Raw genomic sequence first — 19,973 nt, forward strand, 5'->3', positions numbered from 1 at the left:
AACACAATAATATGCTTGTATTTCACTAGAAAAGCAAGGAAAATAGCAAAGATACAATTGATCCTCAATTCGAGAGGAGGATTGATCTCTCCCAAATCTCTAGACGCCGATAGAGCCCAAAGAAAACCTAAATCTACGAGATCTCAAATTTCAGCCAAATTCAAGATGCCCAAACCCTAGCCAAATCAATTATTTAATGCATACAATTCAAAAGGAATTCCCTAAACAGTCCCTGCAATCAATTTCCCTCCTAAACTTCCTCAAATTTCCTTCCCGAAACGGTCCCGCAAGACGTGCGTCTCGCGCGCGGCTTCCGCCCAGGTGGAGCTGTTTCGTGATTTTGCCTGTGAACCGGTCCCGCCTAGACCGGCTGGACCGGTCCAGTGGACCGGTCTAACAATAAACTATCAATTTTGAGTCTTGATTGATTATAAATAAAAGTCCAAAAGGTTTTCGCTTGAGTAGATCTAAAACTGAATATATAGAGTGTAATTTTAGTAGCAATAGACCTAGTGACTTTGGGCAATCAAATCATTAATAAGAGTACACGTTTTAGATATCTTGGATTTATTGTTCAGAGTGATGATGAAATAGATGTGGATATTATCATCAGAATTCAAGTTGGATGATTGAAGTGGAGGAATGCATCGGGCTTGTTGTGCGATAGAAAAGTCCCCTTCAAACTTAAGGAAAAATTCTATAAGATGGTGTGAGACCTGCAATGCTTTATGGTGCCGAATGTTGGCCATTAAATGAGAAGCATAATACTAAGTTAAGTGTTGCAGAGATGAGGATGCTTAGGTGGATGAGTGGTTTTACCCTTAGAGATAGGATACGAAATGAGCATATACGTGAAAAGGTTAGAGTAGCTCTAATGGAAGATAAGATTAGAGAGAGTCGCCTTAGATGGTTTGGTCACATTAAATGTAGGCCTTCCGATGACCTGCTTAAGAAAGTTGAGGTATTAGATTTGACTTATGTTAAGAAGGTAGAGGTAGACCTAAAAAGACTTCATTAGAAAATACTAGAAATGATCTTTCTTTATTAGATTTAAATGAGAATTTGACTTTTAACAGTACACAATGAAGTAAAAGGATTCAAGTAGCCGACCCCACGTAGCGGGACAAAGGCTTGATGTTGTTGTTGTATGATTATAAATAAAAATGAAAAGACATTTAAAATTTTAATCTATCACTTTTCTTAAACTTCTAGATTTTCTCTCAAACTTATATATTATGATTGGATATAAACTCTTTAAGTGCCAGGCAACTGTTGACTTCAACTTTTGGGTGAAAATTTCTTCTTGTAATGACATGAGGCTTGGATATTCTTAAATGACTTCTATACTTGTTTTTTTTTTAATATAAAAAAAAAATTGTAATAGATATTTAGATTTGAGTTTGGAATTTAATCAAATATAATACAATTTGCTCGTCTTACTATCGTGTGAGTCATAATTGTTGTATGGTTTATTTCAATCTCATCTTTCTTAAAAAATTTATATATTTTTCAACTATCATTAAATTATATTTTGAAGCAATATCCAAGTGTTTCCAGATTTTCATCAAAAAAGCTAACTTTGCCTAAACTAGAGATAGGCGACTGTAAATCTGATATTTTGTGCATATCATCTTAGATTTGTATTAATAATGCTCTAAACCCCAGGATATGATGCATTAAGCCACGGATGCTTAAAATCACTTCAAGGTTGGTGATGTGATGATTTAGTTTAAACCGTGCTTGAATTATGCATACAACATAAATAATAGAACATTTTCATAAATTATCTGTTAGAATTCATAGAATTTGAGAAGGGTAAAAATACCTTCTACTTATTATACAAAATTATCCCTATTTATAGATCTATACAAGATGTCTTAATAAAGAAATAAATAACTTCTAATTGATATATAATTGCCTCAATATAATCCTTCCTAATTTAGCTACCCAAATATAGAAGGATAGTGGCGTGATCCAGGTGAGCCTCCCAAGGATTCTCATCATGACCGTGGGATCAAATGCCAGGGATGACTGAGATTTTGACACTCCCCCTCAAGCTGGAGACCAGCTTGGAATTACTCGCTCAGAGGTAGAGCTAACAAGTCCCTTGGTACATCATATTCTTCCATTTGGTCAAGATTGTGGGAGAATTAGCTTCAATGACAAATGATAGCGATGAAAGCTATATCAATCAAGCCTGAAAGGGCAGCAATGAAGGCTGCGTTGAACAATAGCCCTCAAGATATAAGAAATGATAATAAAGGCCGGTGGTGGGACAACAAAGAAGATGGATTAATTATCCTTTAGGTCTGTCTCCTTCTCGATTATCAAGGGAAGGTCGGCAATGAAGGCACGACAATATATGACAAAATTCTGGCAATGAAGGCCGGAGGTGGGAACGTGCATTCCTCATAATTCCAGCAATAAAGGTTGATTTGATCAACAATAAAGGCTGATTTGCTTGTATCAGCAATAAAGGCTGATTTGATCAGCAATAAAGGCTGATTTGCTTGTATCAGCAATAAATGCTGATATTAGATCTTAATAAGATCTTAAATCTGATTTAAGGTTTTTTTTTTCATTTTTTTTCAAATCTCTTTGTTTAATAAACCGAACCGCTTGGTTTAATAAACTGGACCGAGCCAAGTTAACATGGCATCGGCATGAGAGCAGTGTCGGAAGCTTCTTGCGGCACCGACTGTGGATTCTGCGGCGTCTGTCTTCGGTGTACCGGCGTCTGTCTTCAACTTTTGTTGGTAACGCTCCGTCTGCCTCCATCTATGGCTTCATTCGCAAGCTCCGGCTTCGTCGTCTGGGCAATGTAGCTCTGTCCACGTTGTCAGCTCTATCCGTGTCGTGAGCTCCGTCCGTGACCTTGGCTTCGGTCGCAAGCTTTGTTGCTTCTGCACGCACGAGAGTTGGCTCAAAATTAGGCGGCTCCTTCCCGTGAGGTCTTGATGTTTCCTTCCTTTGGATCAGTCTCGCAGGAGGTTTGCTCGGCCCGTCCGTCCCGCAAGGCCCCACCGCTTTTTTCCTTCCTTCGACTTCGTCACAGTTTGCTCGGCCCGTCCGATTTCATTTGGCTTCAGGCTTCGGGCTTCTGGGTCCAGCGTCGCTTCTTCGGCTCCTTCGTGGCTACGCTCCTTTGACGACTTTCCCTTTCTGTCGGATCGGGAAGCTTCTGTCGTTAGGGGAGCTTCGTCTGCGGCGTCCGTCCTCAGCATCGCTTCGGCGTCATTGCTTCGCAGGAGGCGTAGAGATTGCGTGCATGGCTCGTTCGTGGCTGTTCGACTATCTTCCGTTTTGATCGGAAGTTCGATTGAATCGTCCGTCCAGTCCAGCGTGTACGAGTAGGCAGCGATCAAGTCTCGGATGTCCCGAGCTTCTTTTCTCTTCCTCCTCCGACGATCTAGGATCGTTCTTCGACGGCAATTAAGGCCGTTGGCTCTGATACCATGTTAGAATTCATAGAATTTGAAAAGGGTAAAAATACCTTCTACTTATTATACAAAATTATCCCTATTTATAGATCTATACAAGATGTCTTAATAAAGAAATAAATAACTTCTAATTGATATATAATTGCCTCAATATAATCCTTCCTAATTTAGCTACCCAAATATAGAAGGTTAGTGACGTGATCCAGGTGAGCCTCCCACGGATTCTCATCATGACCGTGGGATCAAATGCCAATGGATGATTGAGATTTTGACATTATCAAATGAAGTAATCCATCAAAGAACATTTCCTGATCGATAATTATATAGTGAAATACCTTATTAAACTATCTCAAAGATTTTAATCTCAGGGAAAAAGAAGACGCCTCTATGTAAAAAAAAATTATTACCTTCGTATTTTTCAGAATACCGTTAGGATCAGTTGCAGCTATCCAACCCAATCTCCAACCAGGCACCAACCATCTTTTTGATAAAGATCCAAGAGTCAGAACAGGGACAGTCTGCCCAAAAGCTCCCATTGGCACAAATGGATTCTTTCCAAAGGTCAAATGACCGTATACCTCATCTGCAATGACCATTATACCAAGCTTCTTGGCGGTTTCAGCTACCTTAAATATGAAACATAACCACGATTACAGAAAAAACTTGTATGCTATATCAGCAAAGAAAACTAAAAAAAATGAATCAAGCACTAATTCCATTGAAGCCACCTTGGACAAATGTTGATAGCTTAGGACGTTCCCACAAGGATTGCAAGGGTTGATGACAACCATAGCAACTGTCTTATCATCAGCAAGAGACTCAACCATGTCTAGGTCAATCTCCCATTCTCTATCTGAAACCAAGTTGAAATGCCTAACATCCAGTCCAGAAGATGCACATTGTTCCTCATATACTGAGAAACCAGGCCTGGGTAGCAAGATATTTGCACCAGGCTGAGAAAGAACAGAGACAACAATCTCAATTGCTTGGGTGCAACCACTGGTAAGAAAAACATCGTCTGGTGACAGCTTGTATGGTAGATCTCCAGAGAGGTATTCAACAATAGCACTGTCATTTGAAGGGGATGATTTTTCATAAAACATAGCATAACCATCTAATATTTATCAAATTTATATCATCAATTTATAGGAGATACTAATGAAAAATCATGTCAGTGTCAACAAATTTTTATAATTTAAATTTGAATACTAAAGCAACGAATAGAAAATTATGGAAAATAACAAAAAAAATATTCTGAAATTTCTAAAGTTGTTTAAAAAAAATAATATAAGTTCATGTACATAAAAAGTGCTTTTAAATTTGTATATTTTTGTATTAATGACAAAAGACATTCAGCATGAGTTATGTAAGCGTACAGTTTTTATAGGTTTCTCAACAATGAATGAAATTTAAAAAGGGGTTTAGGTCGTGTAAAAAGATAGACTTCATTTGATGATATTCTTTTATGATTTGCTTTTCAATAATATGGCAAATCACAATTTGGGGGTGTACAAACATGTGCAATTAAAACTTGAAATTTTATTTGCACTTCCTCCATAGCCTCACGAACATGGCCAAGATTTGCAAAATAGTCATCCTTCTTACTAATAGTAGGAATGACTTTATTTCATATAACTTATAAATATAACAATAGTACTACAGCATTATCAAACAAAGTTGAAGCACACGATATAAATTTTTTTTTTTTATGTGAAATTTTGAAAGAAAAATTGTTAAATTCCTAGGTAGATTTAATGTACCAAAAATAAAGATACATATGGAGAATAATTACTCAAATTAAAGCTAATTAAACAAAATAAAAAGTGATTTTGGATTATAAAGGAGAATAAACTATTTTGGAGATGTAAAGGTGACTTTATAAAGTATAAAGCACAACTACACCTCCTATACAATAATGATGCCAGTAATAGAAATAAAGAAGTCACTAATTGATACTTACGTATGATAAAAATGAGTATAACAAGAACATGTTATAAAATTAAATAAGAATACTTGAGAAATTATTATTATAACCGTGATGAGAAATAGTATCTATATTGTGAGCTCCGAAAATTTGAACTTTTGGGGCCTCGGCCTCTACGCGTTATATCCGGGAAGAGTTTTAATGGATTATGTTCAGGGGAAATTTTTCGGAAAACAAATTAAATAGAGAGAAGACAATACCTAGAGATTTGTCCCGTATAATGAGGACTTTAAGATATGAGTTCTGGTTTCCTAAATGTGCAAGCCCCTATAGTTAATTACCCTTCTCAATAATGAGAGAGCACTTTCAATTAAGGCTAGTTGTAAAACAGATACTTAGTATCTAGCATATAGTAGCAGCATAAGTAGATATTTAAAATTGGAAATTTATTACCGTGCACTTAAAGCAGATGATTGGGGAATGATGATAAACCCGATCAACATCCCATAGTTCCGTCGTCCCGGGTCATCATGTTCCCTAATCAACATAGTTAGAAGAGGCAGTCAACCCAACCTAACAGAATGATCTTTAACAGAAGTCATGGGTTGCTTTGTACAAGAGCACCTTATAGCTTTGTACAAGGGCACCTTGTAGAAATGGGATAAATGTTTGTCTAAGGGACGAATTCAACTCGACCTAAGCTTGCAAAGAACTTGTGCCCTATCGATTATACCTTATAATTCATTACTCAATGGTAAATAGTCATTGGGGAACATGCGAGCTTTTAACCATGAACATGATATAGTGGAATCGTTCAAATCAAGCCACTAGGTCAGAGAGTCGCGGTCATAATTGTTTATCACATGGAGTCGTTCTGGCCAAAATACCGATTAAAGGACTTGTCATAACCATACCACATAGAGTCGTCTGGCAAAGCTACGAGTTTTGTGGAGCAATCTGGCCAAACCACTGGTTAGAGGACAATGCCACTTCCTTATTGGCAAGATATTATTTGAGAATGAATCTTAATGACATTCTCGATTTGGATATTCGCTCTTTGACAGCTAGAGTTATCTTGGAGTCCATCACCCTAGCTAAATTGTTGCAAATGGTGGGTGAATTTTGCATTAAATTAAGATTATTAATTTTAATTTTTAAATATACAATTCTTTAATAAACATTGAGCTTAAGAGTTTTAATAAAATTTAAAAATTAACCGATTGATATCAACTTTAAATACGGCCATCATTAAGGATATTTAAACAAGTTTTATATTTGTCATTTGAACCATGTCAATTCTATTTGTCCACTAACAGAGGATCAGTTTAATTACTGATATTGTGAGTTATAATACCAACGATGAGAACCAAGAGCTTATATTTTAATGATAAGTTTCATTTAAAGAGCCTTTGAAGGCCTAATGTGAACTTTAAAATTAAATATCCCGGTACATTTGCGATTAGTTATTCACTTGTTAATCTAAGACGTGTCGACGCAAGTCCTTTCAAGGAGGAGGAGTGTACTTGAAATATAACCCGTACAATATTCTCAGATCTTTGAATTAGGAGTTATGTGCGACGGTCGGAACACATGCGGGTATTTAGTTTGAAAATAGGATTTTAAATTAACGAGATTTTAAACCCCAAACAACATTCTTAGACATTTAAATTGCTCAATTAGGTATTGAGACCTTTTTTTATTTGTGAGGCGAGGCGTAAGCCTTAAGTTTAACTATAAGAGCAAATATTATAAGAGCAAAATAATATTAGATATAGAAATTACATAAAAGTATCATATAACATTAAGTTGAACTCCAAATTTCTTCTTTCTCAATACTCATTTACATTTAATTTGTAACAAAAGCTTAAATAATTGACAACTTAAAAATGATCTGCACTGTCATCATTGAGGTGATTTTTATTTGAGCTGTCACCATAACAAATTAGTCTATCTTCTGCCTCTTCTTGTGGAGTTGAATGCCTCTCAATCTGCTTCTTCTTAATTTATTTCAATAATGATCATCTTTTATAAATGTTTTTCATCAACATAACGATGAGATTAATACTGCAAAATTTTTAGGATGGTGGTGTGCGACTTTCAAGTGATCGTCGATGACAACTGCGATGATGTTGGCTACGACGAAAGCACCGGACTGGTGGTAAAGGCAGTTGAGATAAAGTTATTGTGGCTCCAATGAGTAGGAAGGCGTGATTTATGTTAATTTTAACAAAAAAAATACATGTTAGAGGCGAGGCGTGCTTCAAGGTGTGCCTCAACCAAGCTAAGGTGCAAGCCTCATAAAAAAAGATAGAGTTGTACGGCTTAATGCGTTTTTCACTAGATTTGCGCTGAGGCGAGCCTCATATTGCACAATTTTAAACAATGCTTCAAATAAAAAAGGTTATAAATGCTATAACTGCACTACCGGCTAAATGTTTGTCTCCAGGCATGTCTTATTTGATGAAAACACCACCTATGACGTTACCCCAATCACACCCCATACCTCCACAAACAACAATTCACTCTCATTTCCTCCCTCTATTCTCCACTCCACTTTCCCACATAGTTTGTCATCTAATCCTACTCCTCCAAACAATCCCTCCCCACTCTTATCCTCCAACACAACTGCTCCCCTCCCCCCTCTTCAGCTTCTTCCACCCCATCCTCCATTCACAGCCTCCCAACTACTCAACCACACCGTCACCCATGACTACCCATCTCCACACGGATTCCTTAAAACCTCGGCAAATACTCCATCTTCACCATACTATTACATCATCTCCACCTACTCCCACCTACTACACTTCAGCCATCAAAGTGATTGAATGGCGTGAAGCTCTTTCAGATGAATGCAATTCCTTGCAAGCTCAGAAAGTACTTGGATTCTTGTTCCCCCTCAACCTCATCATAAATGTTATCGGCAAAAAATGGATATTTAAAATTAAGATGCACTCCGATGGTTCCATTGCTCGCTATAAGGCGTGGCTTGTTGCCCAAGGATACAAATAGGAGTATGGGCTTGATTATCATGAGACTTTCAGCCTTGTATAAAAATCTCCCACGGTCCATCTACTTCGTACCGTTTCTCTTCAATTTCAGTGGCCAATCCTACAACTTGATATCACTAATGCTTTTCTTCATGGTCATCTAGCTAAAACTATATTTATGTCTCAACCTTAGGGCTTTAAAAATCCTCAATTCCCTCACCAAGTATGTCTTCTAAAAAAAAAGCCCTCTACGGACTCAAACAAGCTCCACGCCAATGGTTCGCTACCCTCTCTTCCTATCAAAATCTTTATGGCTTCCATTCGAGCACTTCAGACTCCTCTCTCGTGATATATAATACCAATAATATAAGAGTTTACATCCTCATTTATGTAGATGACATTCTAATTATAGGAAAAAATGAAGACTTCGTGACTAATCAATTCCACAAACTCACCCAAAGCTTCAACATGCGAAACCTTGGCAAGCTATCCATATTTCTTGGTATTGATGTTATGCATAACAACAATTCATATCATCTTACTCAACAATCCTACATTATGGAACTTCTTCAAAAAGTTGGAATGACAAATTGCAAGCCCATCTTGAATCCGCTCCCCTCCAATTTCCCTTCAGCACTCGAACTGCAGCAACCATTCCACAATCCCTCTCTGTTTCGACAGTTAGCTGGCTCATTGCAATATCTTACTTCCACTCGCCCTGATATCACCTTTGTCATTAACAAAATATGTAGCACATGCATACTCCACTCGACTATCATTTTCAGTTACTTAAACACATCTTATGATATCTAAAAGGCACAGCTTATTATGGGCTTCTTCTTTGACAAGGTCCTCTTCAACTTCATGCCTTTTCATATTCTGATTGGGTTAGTGATTCTACCGACCGCAAATCCACTACAGGTTTTTGTGTCTTATGTCTTCCTTTGTCCGAATCTCATCATTTGGAGTGTAAAAAAAAATAGACAATAGTTGTCCGCTCTTCTACAGAGGTTTAATACCGATCACTTGCTGCAACTACCATCGAAGTCATATGGCTACGTCACCTCTGCTCTGATTTTTCAATTCCCTTGGACACAATACCTCTATTCTGCAACAACATATCCGCCCTCTCCCTTGACGACAATCATATTTTTCATGCCCGCACAAAGCTTATTGAGATCGACCATCATTTTATCATGGAGGCCATGCATTCACACACTACTTCGGCACAACACATCTCCTCAACTGACCAGATATCAGATATTTTTACCAAGGCTTTACCAAACTCCATGTTCACAACTCTCATAACCAAGTTGACAATCACAGATATCTCAACTTGAGGGGAGATATTAGAGCTACTTCAACACATTTGGTTTTTATTGTTACTATCTCCGCTACTCTGCAAGAGTAGACGTTTCGTGCACAAGTTCAAAAATCACATTATTACTTTGTTACCTAGATTAAATCTCTACCGTTACTTTTTAACAAACTCTTTGGCATTTATGTAAATTACTCTTCCCAGCTTTAGTGTGTGTGTGTGTGTGTGTGTATGTATATATGTATATATATATATACATATATACAGTTCACTAATAGATTGAATATACATGAATTAAACTTTGCTCTATTCTGCATCTTCATTTTCTTCCTTTCTCTGCTTACCGCCAGCAACTGCTATTCTGCTTGTCTTGTCTTCAAGTTGTACAGGTGTTTTATCAATTAATATGCCCTACATTTAACTAACATGATGTTAAAACTATAAGACATAATTCCAATTTGATGTAGGATGACAATGTTTCATAATGCAACAAGTATAATTTGAAATATACTTGTATGCAATGAAAAAATTAAATTAATGATTCATAGATTACTAGCTATCAATCAAGTCAACAACTCTCTTTAAAGTAAATAAGCAATAGCTTTTAAGCTCGTATGATAAATAAGTGATTGCAAAATTTCAATAGTTTCAACAATAAATATAAAATAAATAAATGAAATAAGCAAATGAGTTGATTTCAACAAAATTATATTTATAATGTATCAAATCTTGACCAAAATCACTACTAATAAACTAGCAAAAATAAATTATTTAGAAGAAAAAGTCAATGAAAAGAAATATAGCAAGAAAGAGAAAAAAAAAACTCTCATCAGGCCAAGAAGATGACTTCCCATGAAATTAGGTAATTGTATTTGTACTGTACTCAGAAGGAATCATGCATCCACTTGCATTCACAATAAGATAACTAACGCTAAAAAAATACAACTTTTACAGCCAAACACAACCTTATTTTGCTCAAATCATTGCCATGACCTCAAACTACATGAACTAGGAAAGAAACCAACCACCAAAGGCTAAATTCTGATTGATAATGAGTTATGACAAAAATGGCTCTCTTAGGTTAGAGCATGATAGATTTGTTATGCATTGACACTTAATAACATCAAAACATGTAGTGCCCAATCTATGCAAGACATAATACATGGCTGCCACATGACCGCCACTTGTAGAACACACCATCGACTTGTCCAATTAAATAAATAATAAATAAATAAAGGTCATATATATCAGATGTGAATGTCGTGGGTTAAGTAAAATAGCATTAATGAGAATAACAAAACTGTAAAAGAGTGGAATACTAATAAAAGTTTGTTAATTTTGAAAAATGATAACTTAAATATGATATTCATAATTATACTTTATTTAGATTGCTTCTTTTTCCATGATATTTATTTTATTTTATTTTGCAAAAGAAGAAAATTTATCATTATATGAATTAGGTTATAACTATTTCATGTGTATTAAACTTATGCAAATTCTTACCATATTTTTAATATTTATACAAAAATTTTGAAGCTATTTCCAATGACATGTATTGAAATTCCGCTTATTAAAGATTGGAATTCAGCTTATACTAAAAAATTATGTATTGTTCTTTATATTTATTTGTATCCTATAATTCAATAACATATGTTTCTATGTTCATGTTCTTATAGTTGCGTCATATCCATTGGTCCAATCAACCATAATCAAAAAAGAAATTAGGCGTGAAAAAGCTAACCATCTGGCTGTAGGAATACCGGCGGCAGGGGCGTAACAATTGAACTTAGCCGACCTCAGCGCCGAAACAATCGCATCCTCCGCGACGGGAGTTGTCCTGAAGCTGGGGAAAACGGAGGGATCGCCAAAGCCGAGTGAAGCCACAGGCCTCTCATCATTTTCGTCGAGATTCGCCATTACCGCGTGCAAGGCCGAGCGGATTGACGTGCTCGGTGCGTTAACAACAGCGTTGCTTGCCGAGAACCTCCACTGAGCTACTTCGCTGTCGACATCATCCATATTCTCAGTAATTCGGGTTTCAGGCGCTGTATTGAACTGCTCGGAGTAGATTAGGGCTAGGAGACAATGACGCGGGAGACGGTGGGGCGGGAAGTGAAGGAAAGAGTCAGACCAGCGTTGTTTTCTAGAAGAGGGAGAATAAAAAAAATTTACATTCATAACCTCTAAAATTATTGAAAATACATATTTAACATCTAAATTTTTATATTTATTAATATACCACTTCAAATTTCTCTTTTAATCAATTCTAACATTTTCTTTAAACCTTCCGTCAAAAATCACTACCAGCAATTGTCTTCTCCATCAAGGCTAGGTTGATATGGAGAATCACTTATGAATTCATTAGCGGGCAAAAACGTATGATGACAGTCAAGTGATGTATTTTTGTCATTCGTTTTTTAGTGTATAAACGCTTTACTTGCTTACATGCAGTATGGTGATCATGATACGAGGACTGTAGTTGGGCGACGATAATTCATGAACCGTAGTCAGAAATGGTAGTCCGAGGAGCTCATAGTGATCATAAGACAATAGTGCTCGAGTGGTGCTCCTGGATCATTATAGCCTTAGAACTATCTTGAATCTTAAGCCAAAGTTTAAGTTCGAGCTCCAAGCTCCGCATCCCCTCTCACGTTGAGAGTGTGTCCTATTTATAGATTTTTTAGATTTAAATATTTTTAAATATAAAAAAACTCCAGAACACTCCATTGGACAGCTCAAATTGACTCCCTTTATTATAATCATTTATTGAATATTCAAGTGTCTTAATGATGTTAGAATTAAACATAGGCGGATCCACATTGGCCTAAGGGTGGGCAAATGCCCACCCTCAAAAAAAAAATTTTAAATATTTAGAGGGAATTTTTTAGAAATTGACTCCCTTTATTATAATCATTTATTGAATATTTAAGTGTCTTAATGATTTTAGAATTAAACAATATTTGTGTTCGATGTGTATATTAATTTCATCAAACTGCTCGATTCAACTATAAGCATGTCAAATTTATAGATCATTCTTTTATCCAATTAATATTATGAAGTTTTCAATTACGCTTGAGGCCCTTGGTTTGGGCTCATTCAAGCTCAAATTGGATCATTTCTGGTGTTGTTGGGTTTGCCTATTCAAGGCGATCAAGTCGACCATAAGTTTGAATTATCAGAGTTTGAATGGCCCTGAATTTAGTATTGGAAGTTTTCAATCCAAATATATTTCAAGATATGTGCCCCATAAGGTAATTTTTTATGAAATATTAACAAAAAAAATATTGAAATGCATAATATTGAAGAAAAATAAGATAAAAGCATTATTATTAAAAAAAAAATCACATAAGACAGTTTTTGTGAAAATAATCATAATATCCCTTCGAAATGGAACTTATATATTTTTATAATAATATTTTTTTTTCTGAAAATTTTAATGACTATTCAATATTACATTTTCTAATATCTTCTTTGCAAATATGTTTTTGATCAATTCAGAATTGTCTTTAGATTATATCAGAATCATACACCAAAACTATCAGAGTATAGCACATAAAGCATGATTAATTGCAAATATAATTGGATAATCGTTTTCATTAATGAATTAATATTTAATATTATTGTGTCACATTATGTTTTTTAACAAAAAATTATTATTATTATTATTATTAAATTATATTTTAAAAAAACAATCTTTATTAATGCTTAGTATAAAAAAGTAAAAAAATGTTTTAGAAAGAAATGATTAAGTTATCCCAAATGAAGCCTAAAGTTATTGTGAAAAGCAACTTACAAGTATTATATTTTTTTAAAGCATTAAGAAAATAGTGTGCAAATAAAAATTATAATTGATACTTCCTCAAAAATTATCTTTATCGGGCACAAATCTCGAGAAAAAATCAAGTTGGAAACTTCAAAAATTAAATTGGAAACCATATGAACTCTGATTTTAACAAACTTATAGTAGAACTGAATGTCTCGAAAATACGAACCCATGACACCAAATTCGACTCAATCTAAGCCCAAATTGGTCCAAATTAAGGGTCTGAAGCGTTGTTGGAGGGTTCGAATCATAATTTGGATTACCAAACGGTTTCCAAACATGACATACTTATAGTCGAATCAAGCGGCTCGATGAGACAAATCTAACGAGCCCAAGATCACTAAATTCCGACATCACTAAGACATTCAAATGATCATCAAATGGTCCACAATCCAGGGATTCAACATCAGTTGTCCATCCAACTACTCCCCATTTGCCCTTGTCTCCCACCTATTTATGGACCATGCCACTCTAGGAAATCTATAAATAGACCCCTCCCCCCTCTTGAAAGAGGGGCTCCAAGCAAGAGAACAAGAGAGAGATCAGAGATCGCTCTTGCCTCCTCGCTTCTCCTCGACCACAGTCGGAGTTCCGCCGAACAACCACTTGAGTGCTTGAGCTCCGCCGAACCACCGCCAAACGCCGGAGTTCCTCCGGACTACCACTTGAGATTCTGAGCTCCACCAAACCACCGCCTAACGTTGGAGTTCCGCTAGACCACCACTTGAGGCATTAAGCTCCACCGAACCACCACTTAACGTCATAATTCCGCCGGACCAGCACTTGAGGCCCTAAGCTCCGCCAAACCACCGCTTAACGTCAAAGTTTTTCCGGACCACCACTTGAGGCCCTAAGCTCCGTTGAACCATCGCTTAACGTCGCAGTTCCATTGGACCACCACTTGAGGGCTTGAGCTTTGCTGAACCACCGCCTAATGCCGATGTTTTGCCAGACCAACACTTGAGACCCTGAGCTCCGCCTAACGCCAGAGTTCGGCCGAACCACCACCTGAGGCCCAGACTTATGTCAGACTACCACTTGAGACACAGACTTATACCAGACCATCACTTGAAGCCTATACTTCTATCAGACCACCACCTGATGCCTTGAGCTCCACCGGACCACCACTTGAGGCCCTAAACTTCCGTCGAACCATCAACTGAGGCCCGGACTTCTGCCAAACCACCACCTGAGGCCCGAACTTCTGTCGGGCCACCACTTGATGCCCAGAGTTCTATCAGAGTATCACCCTACTACAACGGTCATTTTGACCCTGATCTCCGACCAACTACCGTCTTTTGGATCCCTGTCTCCTGCCGACTATGATCCTTCTGATTTTCATCTCCTACTACGGTCCTTCCGACCTACATCGCCAAACAAATGTCTTTCTGACCTTGGCCTCCTGCATACTACGGTCCTTCGGACCTACATCGCCGGACAATGGTCTTTCTGACTCCAGTCTCCTGCATACTATGGTCTTTTCGACCTCTATATCCTATCAACTATGGTCATGCCAAACAAACAAACATGTCTATGTTGATTATTGTAACTCCCACCATGTAATGCACTTTATATGATGTAAATTTTTGACATCAAGCTAAGGCCTTGTCCTTAAGAAGGGCCTCATTTGTAATCGACTGAAAATACTAGTGTATTCATTCAAACTGGGCCAGACCCTTCGGTTTTCCCCCCTTTTCAGGGGTTTCCACGTAAAAACTATTGTGTATCTTATGAACGCTACACCCTCTATCTTATCTGTTTGTGTGCTGGATCTTCGTACAATGCTAAGACGTTAAACTATATATTTCTCTACCACGGTGAATACTCCATAACACAACAATAATAACAATCTGAAAATCAAAATAATAACTAAATTGTCCCAATTTTTTTTTTTCTAAATTTTTCATATAATACTATAATAATATGGTCTAATTTTATTCATGGGAGCTGTGCGCTTCTAATTTGAATGGTTGAGACTTGAGAGTTTTGTCTTAAAAAAATAATTTTTCATTTTCATGGTTTGAGCAGTCGAGTGCCGGTTTTATTTTAAATATTATTTTATTTTTAGAATGATTAGAGCTTTAGTCTTAATTAAAATTGAAAACAAATAACAAGGTGGACGATTATTCAATGAAAAGCTAATAAAATAAATAAATTTAAACTTTATGTTCATCTCATTTATAATTAATATTATATTACATAGTGCATTATTAGATATATGATATTGTTGTGCACCAGAATTTTTTGCAGTGCTGGTGAGATCTAGAGTTTAATATTTCAATTTTAGACATAGATAAAGAGAGGGGTGTAAGAATTCGGAGCGCTATATCGAACGACCTATATTGATTCCTTCGATTAAAAAATGTTTGTTCCGTATTTAGCCTTTAGTTGCCCTAATGATGTTAGAATTAAACTATCTTGAGCTTGTAGAATTCTTTTCATTGAGTTGCTCGATTATTCTAAAAGCATGCCAATTTTGAGGGTCATCTGGTCCATCAATTAATGTACGTTGATTTGGACATATTTGGGCTCGGATTTGACAAATTTTGGCGTAATTTAGTTTGTATGGTCGAGATGTTTAATTCGACTTTAAGTTTGCCAAAATCAGAGTTCAACTGTTCTGAAACATACATTTTTAAGTTTTCAATTTAAACTTGTCTCGAGATTCGTGTCTGATCCAGATACTTTTTTTAACCTATCACATATACTTTTGATGAATTAAGTTGCTAAAACCAATTAATTGATAATTAAACAACCATTTATGAAATTTCTTATAATATTTTTATTGAATAATAAATGAGCACATTGATAAATATAACAGAACTTAGGAAATTACTAAGTAAATTTGTTTTTTATATACTGGGCCTTGAAATATTCATATCCCTACCTGAGATGGGCATAACGACAAGCCCAATATTCTTTATGGGCTCAAATGTGGATGACTTTATTTTCATCGAATTTGTCGTATATTTAAATCAGAGAATAAATTTTAAGGAAGAATATTTTATTAAATTATAATTTAATGAATGATATATATTATAGTTTTATTTTGAGAAAAATATACTATTTACTTTAAACAACTTAATTATATATTATACTAATTATAAAAAAAAATATTGATTATTAATTCATCATTCTAAAATTTTATGAAGATGTAGGATTTACTTCAAAATATCTTATGTGGCATAAGAGTGTTTAATATAATAATTTTTACTTGAAATTTTTTATTAGGAAGAATTGGTGATGTTTTTAAATTAACTGTAAGATAATTATTCTTAAATGAGAATTTAACTCTTAAAAATACATAATAATAATAATAAAAGATTATATAGCCGACCCCACATAGTGGAATAAAGAATTTGTGGTGTTGTTGTTGTAAGGTAATTGTTCAAAGGAAGTTTTTTATAGATAAAGGCTTTGAGTTTAAAGGCTTTCGTTTGAGCATCTTTTATGGTAGAAAGGTCCCTCTAAAGCTTAAAAGAAAAATTCAATAAGATGGTGGTGAGACCTGCAATCAGGGGCGGATCCAGTTTCTTTTTTCAAGGTGGGCAAAATAATTTTTTTAGGTGGGGGCAAAATACCTAAAATATCCAAAATATTTCAAAATATCGCTTCTAAAATAAAAAAAAAAAAATTTGAGGGTGGGCATTTGCCCCCCTCAATATAATGGGGATCCGCCCATGCCGGCAATGCTTTATGGCGTAGAATGTTAGCCATTAAATGAGAAGCATAGTACAAAATTAAGTGTTGCAGAGATGAGGATGCACAAGAGTGTTAATATGAAAAGGTTGAAGTAGCTCGATTTTTTATATGTTAAGAAAGGTAGAGGCACACCTAAAAAGATTTGGTTATAAAATATTAAATATAAAAAATAGAATTTTATTTTTATTAGGTTTAAATAAGAATTTAGCTCTTAACAAAACACAATAGAGAAAAAAGATTCATCTACCTGACCCCACACAGTGGGATGAAGGCTTGATGTTGTTATTGTAATAATATTCTAAAAATAAATTCAATAATTTTATGTTTATTTTAATAAAATTTGTATCATAATATCTTTTTTTTTTTAATTCTTAATGATGAAAAGTATTGATCAAATGTTATGAGAACTCTATTTTAAATGTTTATAGGGATTTATTTGGGGCTGTTACAATTTTTTATGAGGATGACTCTAAAGTTCTTGTTGAGAAATAAATTTTAAAATCAGTTAATTAAATGTATTATAAATTTACTTTTAAGAAAATCAGCAAAATTTTCTTACAGTTATTGCAAATTATCACATCTACATATCAAAAATAGCTTTTAATATAAATTTTTTTTAAATAATACAAAAATAATAGCTAAATAAAAATTTCTATAAAATAAAAGTCAAATTTATGATTATAAAGATATTGTTTGGGACAATTTTTTATTATTTTCTAAAATAATTTTTAATACAAAATTTAATTTCATCAAATTTTATACTAAAATGTTAATTTATAAAAAGGTACAACAACCATCCCAAATGGGGCGAATTATTACGTCCGGTCACCGGACGTCCGGACATCCAATCAAGACGCGCCACGTGAGCCAATTAAATACACCGGGATCTGATGTATTTTGGTGATGTGGTGCGTCAAAATTGATGTCCAGACGAATCCGGACACCGAACGTAATAGTTTGCCCCCAAATGGAGCCTAAATAATTGATTTATTGATGATTGTACTATCTTTATACTTTGAATCTACACATAAAAGTTAAGGCTTTGTTTTGATCGACTTTTTTTATTTCTTTTAAAGTGATTTTTATTATAAATTATTTAAACAAAAACATTATATTTTAAAAATTATTTTAAAAAATTTGTCGAAGTCTAAGACTTTATATATATTTTTTTGAGCATTTATTAATATTTTAATTAATATTAGATGATTGGAATTTATTCTTAGGACAAATACTTTAATAAAGTTTTCAAATATTTTTAAAAAAATTTATGTTATATATTAAAAAATACGATGCATAAAATGCATGCGTGATCAAATAAATAATAAAAAATGACTTATTAAATGTACAGGGAATATTTTTTATTTTTGAAAAAAAAAATATTTTCAACATACTTGAAAAGGCATGACAGATGGGCTTCTTTAGCCGAATGCAGTAAATATACGGAAAAGTTCCTACGAAAAATAAATTTATATTTATAATAAATTAAATTTATTTGAATAGTGAATTTATTATTTTTTCTCATTTCAATTCTCTGTTAGATAGAAAATAAAAAAATTTAGGTCTCTAGAAATTATTATTTTTTTACTTTATTAATTATTTTTCATTTTTAATTTTAAGATATGTATTAGTTAATTAAAAATAATTTATCTTATTTAAATAATTTATTTTATTACTATGGGATGAAAACCGACTAATGTGACAGAAAATTTCTATTTTTATATTATTCATAGAGTTGAAAATTAAAAATAAAAAGTTTTGCTAAATTCTCAAATTAAATTTGTATAAAAACTGATTTGAACAAATTTTAGATAAATTTAATTTAAATAAAAAATTAAATTTTAATCAAATTTGAGGGATTTACATAACGTACGACTAAAAAGTTTTTTTTTTACATTTTAACATTAAAAACTTAATATTTACTCACAATATTTAAAATAAAAGTAATAATTAAAAATTTCACATTATCCTCGTCAAAGCTTAGCACATCATCAAGATCCGTCACGACTACCACGTCATTGAGCTTCGCATCATCGCATGCCTTCAGTCCCATCGCCGCCTACATAAGTCATCAGTCTCATCCTCACTTTGCATTCTATTGATTTTATTGCCATTTTCGAACACAATCGGTCCCATTGATACCCTTTCTAATAAAATTTTGATACTCCAACTCTCCAAGATAGTTTCAACTCATTTTCATTAAGTTCATATAACAATTTTTTTCTTTATCGTAGTGATTTATAGTTTAAGTAACTTAGATTTCGTTTGAGACAGCTTTCTTAAATCAGCTTTTTAATATCAAAATTCTTAATTTATTATTTTTTAATTTTTAATTTATAAGTAGTAAGGAAGCCAATCCAAATAAAATCTTACATTAGAAAATGTTATATTATATAAATAATGAAATTTATGTCTTAAATATCTCATTATTTATAGTATTAATTCAATTAATAAAAATTCATAGAATTTTAATATAATATATATTTTAGAAAGAGAATTATATTTTTATTTTAAAAAAAGGATGATGGAAAGATGAAAAAAGACAAGGAAGATGAGAGGGAGAGAGAGACAGAGAGAGAGAAGGGGGGAGGATTGGATGTGAGAAGGCTATAAATTGGGGACAAGACGGCAAGGAAAAGACTTGTCGTGGGTAAAATTACATCAAAAATCAAAATTCAAAGAACTGAATCTGATCAGACGGATGGGATTGATGGACGGACGGGTCGATTGGCCCATACACTGATGCATGATTCGATCACAGAGATAAATAATAAGTTCATTT

The 19,973-nt window shown here is 34.3% G+C and overlaps 1 protein-coding gene across 1 annotated transcript in view; it reads right to left on the reverse strand.

Moving 5' to 3' along the window:
- LOC110109169 (tyrosine aminotransferase) overlaps positions 1-11,808 on the reverse strand; it is a 23,854-nt gene extending 12,046 nt beyond the window's left edge. The window contains exons 1-3 of the mRNA XM_020840109.2: positions 11,411-11,808; positions 4,169-4,508; positions 3,848-4,066 (exon numbers count right to left, since the gene is read on the reverse strand). Coding sequence (XP_020695768.1) covers positions 3,848-4,066; positions 4,169-4,508; positions 11,411-11,688 — 837 coding nt within the window. The 5' untranslated portion in view covers positions 11,689-11,808. The remainder of the gene's footprint in view (positions 1-3,847; positions 4,067-4,168; positions 4,509-11,410) is intronic.
- Between the last annotated feature and the right edge of the window lie 8,165 nt (positions 11,809-19,973).

The sequence above is a fragment of the Dendrobium catenatum genome, unplaced genomic scaffold (assembly GCF_001605985.2).
Source record: "Dendrobium catenatum unplaced genomic scaffold, ASM160598v2 fragScaff_scaffold_1056, whole genome shotgun sequence".
NCBI lineage: Eukaryota > Viridiplantae > Streptophyta > Magnoliopsida > Asparagales > Orchidaceae > Dendrobium > Dendrobium catenatum.